Source organism: Trachemys scripta, chromosome 2 (genome assembly GCF_013100865.1).
Source record: "Trachemys scripta elegans isolate TJP31775 chromosome 2, CAS_Tse_1.0, whole genome shotgun sequence".
Classification (NCBI taxonomy): Eukaryota; Metazoa; Chordata; order Testudines; family Emydidae; genus Trachemys; species Trachemys scripta.
The window spans coordinates 253,025,428-253,029,039 of NC_048299.1; the positions used below are offsets into that span (position 1 = coordinate 253,025,428).

Below are 3,612 nucleotides of genomic sequence, written 5' to 3' on the forward strand. Positions count from 1 at the left end.
CAGCTGGTCCTGGCTAAACCTGGAATTTTATCACCTCAAGGGGAAGGAGAGTGGTTGTTGCTTCACCTGCTCCTCAGCAAAAATGGATGCTCTAATTTTGAAAATCTGGCCCTAAATAATTACATTAAATCAACAATGGAAGTGCATGGCAGAACAAAGAGTAAAATCCTAGTTTCCAGTTCTGTATCTTAGCCACAAGACCAGCCATCCATTCTCCCTGTGAGAAAGTTGCCACTGCACTATTTCCCTTGCTGGCTGAATGTGGCATTGCTACAACTGTGCCTCAGTTTCCCTGAACATCTTCTTTGTCCTATTTTGGTCATTGGCATGACCCGACCCTCCAGCCAAAGTGAGATGAAAGAGATGAACAAGTTGCAGGGCATTCAAAGTTCTTCTCTTAAAGATGAACAGAAAATAGCAAAACAACTGAGTCTTCAGCCCAGGGTAGCCTACTTTGCATGCTATCTTCAGCTTCAAACTGTCCAAACACTGACCCGAGTTCCACTTTAACCCTTTTGTCACCCATCACACTCACAAAAAAAGAGAGCCAAACTAGGCAGGAGTTAAATTTGCAATCATCTAATCCACAGTAAAATCTGTTACCCATTGCAGCTATGGCTCACTTTAACTGAACTCTAAGAACGGTAGCTCAGATTTGAAGTCATTCTTAATCTTTTATAGCTGCTAGATCACATGTGTCAAACTCAAGGCCCGCGGGCCACATCCGGCCCGCCATACAATTATATCCGGCCCGCGAAATCGTTTTATATATCTGTTTTTAATGGCCCTGTGATATGACGCCCCAATAACACACACTACAAATCCCATGATGCAGTGCAATTGCCGCCAACGGCAAGCCGCGGTTCAAGTTCGCGGTCTGTTGATGTATACAACGCTAATATCAAATCAAAGCTAGACCCCAACAATGGCCAAGAGAAAAATTGATTCTGAAAACCGAGGCTTTCAAAGCCGGTGGGAGAATGAGTATATGTTTACTGAAATTGCAGGTAAACCAGTGTGTCTCCTTTGCGGGAGTAATATCGCTGTAATGAAGGAGTATAACCTAAGACGGCACTACGAGACGAAACATGAGAACAAATTCAAAAACCTGAGCGCAGGACAGAAGCTACAAAAGGTAGAGGAGTTGAAGAAGAATTTGACATCCCAGCAGACGTTTTTCACCAAAGCAAAATCACAAAGTGAAGCTGCTGTGAAAGCAAGTTTCATTGTGGCCGAAGAGATCGCCAAATCAGGACGGCCGTTTACCGAGGGGGAATTCGTAAAGAATTGTATGATGAAAGTGTGCGACGTCCTTTGTCCAGATAAAACGCGAGCGTTTGCAAATGTAAGCCTCAGCAGAAACACTGTTGCTAATCGGGTTTGTGAGATGGCGACTGATTTGAAAACACAGTTGATTGAAAGAGCAAAAGATTTTGTTGCATACTCCCTTGCCGTGGATGAAACTACTGACGCGACTGACACTGCACAGCTGGCGATATTTATCCGTGGTGTGGATTCCAATTTGTGCGTAACAGAGGAAATACTGGACATTAAATCGATGCACGGGACAACGAAAGGAGAAGACATCTTTGGAAATGTATTTCAAAGTGTAACCGACATGAAACTGCCGTGGGAAAAACTCGTTGGACTTACAACAGATGGCGCACCTGCTATGTGTGGTGAAAAAAATGGACTGGTGGGAAGGATGCGCTCAAAGATGCGGGAGGAGAACTGTGCCGGTGAGTTGACAGTGTATCACTGCATCATACACCAGGAATCGCTGAGTGCTAAAGTCCTAAAAATGGATCATGTGATGAACACTGTAACACAAACCGTCAACTTTATCAGAGCCCACGGTTTAAATCACCGCCAATTCCAGTCTTTTCTGCGGGAAATAGATAGCGAGTTTGGCGATATGCCATATCATACGGAGGTCCGGTGGCTAAGTCGGGGAAAAGTTCTCAAAAGACACTTTGAGCTGCGAGAGGAAATCTGCCAGTTCATGGACAGTAAGGGGAAAGACTGCACAGTTCTGCGGGATGAAAAGTGGAAATGTGAGTTGGCGTTCCTGGCTGACATAACGTCGCATCTTAGCGCTTTAAACCTTCAACTCCAGGGACGGGAGCACATAATAACCGATATGCATGATGCAGTGAAGGCATTTCAAGTGAAGCTGCGCTTATGGGAGACACAAATGCACCAATGCAACCTGTCTCACTTTCCCTGTTGCCAAGTAATACGGAACCAAGAAAGTGCCACAGTTTTCCCAAATGCCACCTTTGCTGAAAAACTCAGCGCGCTGCGCACTGAGTTCGCACGGCGCTTCAGTGACTTTGAGGCACAGAAAAGTAACTTCGAGCTGCTTCGCAACCCATTTGCAGTCGATGTGGAAACCGCACCTGTAGAAATGCAGATGGAGCTGATAGAACTGCAATGTAACGGGACACTGAAGGCAAAGTACGACACTGCGGGGCCAGCACAGTTCACTCGCTTCATTCCTGAAGCGATGCCGCAGCTCCGCCAACATGCGGCTCGAATCCTGTCCATGTTTGGCAGCACATATCTGTGCGAGCAGCTGTTCTCTGTGATGAAAATTAACAAAACGTCACACAGGAGTCGCCTCACTGATGAACACCTGCAATCGATCCTGAGAATCTTCACAACACAGAACCTAACCCCAAACATAAACGAACTTGTTGCAAAGAAAAGACTCCAAGTATCAGGCTCTGACTAAATAGGACAAGAAAATGGAATGTTATGATTTGTTATGATTATACTTTTGCTTTAAATTCAATTTTTTATTTATATTTTCAGATTTTTTAATATTCCAGCATGTACAGATTTTGAATGTATTGTATTGACAGGATATTTTTTTATGAAGAGCAAAATATTTTAAGTTGAAATGTATTTATTTTGGAATGATATCCTGTATTTTGGTTCATATTAATGGTTAAAAAACATAAATATTTAGTCTGTTAAATAAATGGTTATACTGTTCGGCCCGCGAGTTTTGAGTTTTGGCCCCCTGTGCAATTGAGTTTGACACCCCTGTGCTAGATGGTGAGAAAATACAATGATTGTCCTATCTATACATAAATTGAGCAAGCAATACCTGTTTTGCAATGTGCAGGTATATATGTGTATTAATGTGTTCTATTTAGATTATTGATCAAGAAGACATCAAAAGGTCAGGCTCAACTGGTTTATTCATCTCAGACTAGTTAGCACAAATTGAAAGGTAATGCATAATGATTTGGGTGCCAGGTATATCCTCTTGCAGAGGTTCAAATTGTTACAATTTTCATGAGTTTTTATACATTACTTGTTTACCTTATGTTATAATTTGCAGTCAGCTGAATAATTTTGCATTGTCCAACTATTATCAAACGTCAACTTGTTATGGAATTTGTGCCATCATACTGTAAAATTCTAGTTACAAAGAACCATAACAACTTTGACCTATTGAATAAGAGCTTAGCATGGTTTCGAAACAAGAGTCTCAAACAATCATTTTATTTTGCTCTCTGTGGCTGGATATGTTATGCAATCAGACATTAATGTGACCTTTGTGGTCAACATTTTCTGTGCACCTGTGAGGTAAGCTATGTTTCC

General features: G+C 42.2%; 1 protein-coding gene across 1 annotated transcript; it reads left to right on the forward strand.

Moving 5' to 3' along the window:
* The first annotated feature begins 690 nt into the window (after nt 1-690).
* LOC117873759 (general transcription factor II-I repeat domain-containing protein 2A-like) lies at nt 691-3,007 on the forward strand. Its single transcript, XM_034763497.1, has one exon. The coding sequence runs from the start codon at nt 926-928 to the stop codon at nt 2,732-2,734; it is 1,809 nt and encodes a 602-aa protein (XP_034619388.1). The 5' UTR covers nt 691-925; the 3' UTR covers nt 2,735-3,007.
* The last annotated feature ends 605 nt before the right edge of the window (nt 3,008-3,612 follow it).

Bases quoted from the DNA above. Each gene is read 5' to 3' on its own strand.
- LOC117873759 (XM_034763497.1), top strand. From the start codon at position 926: ATGGCCAAGAGAAAAATTGATTCTGAAAACCGAGGCTTTCAAAGCCGG.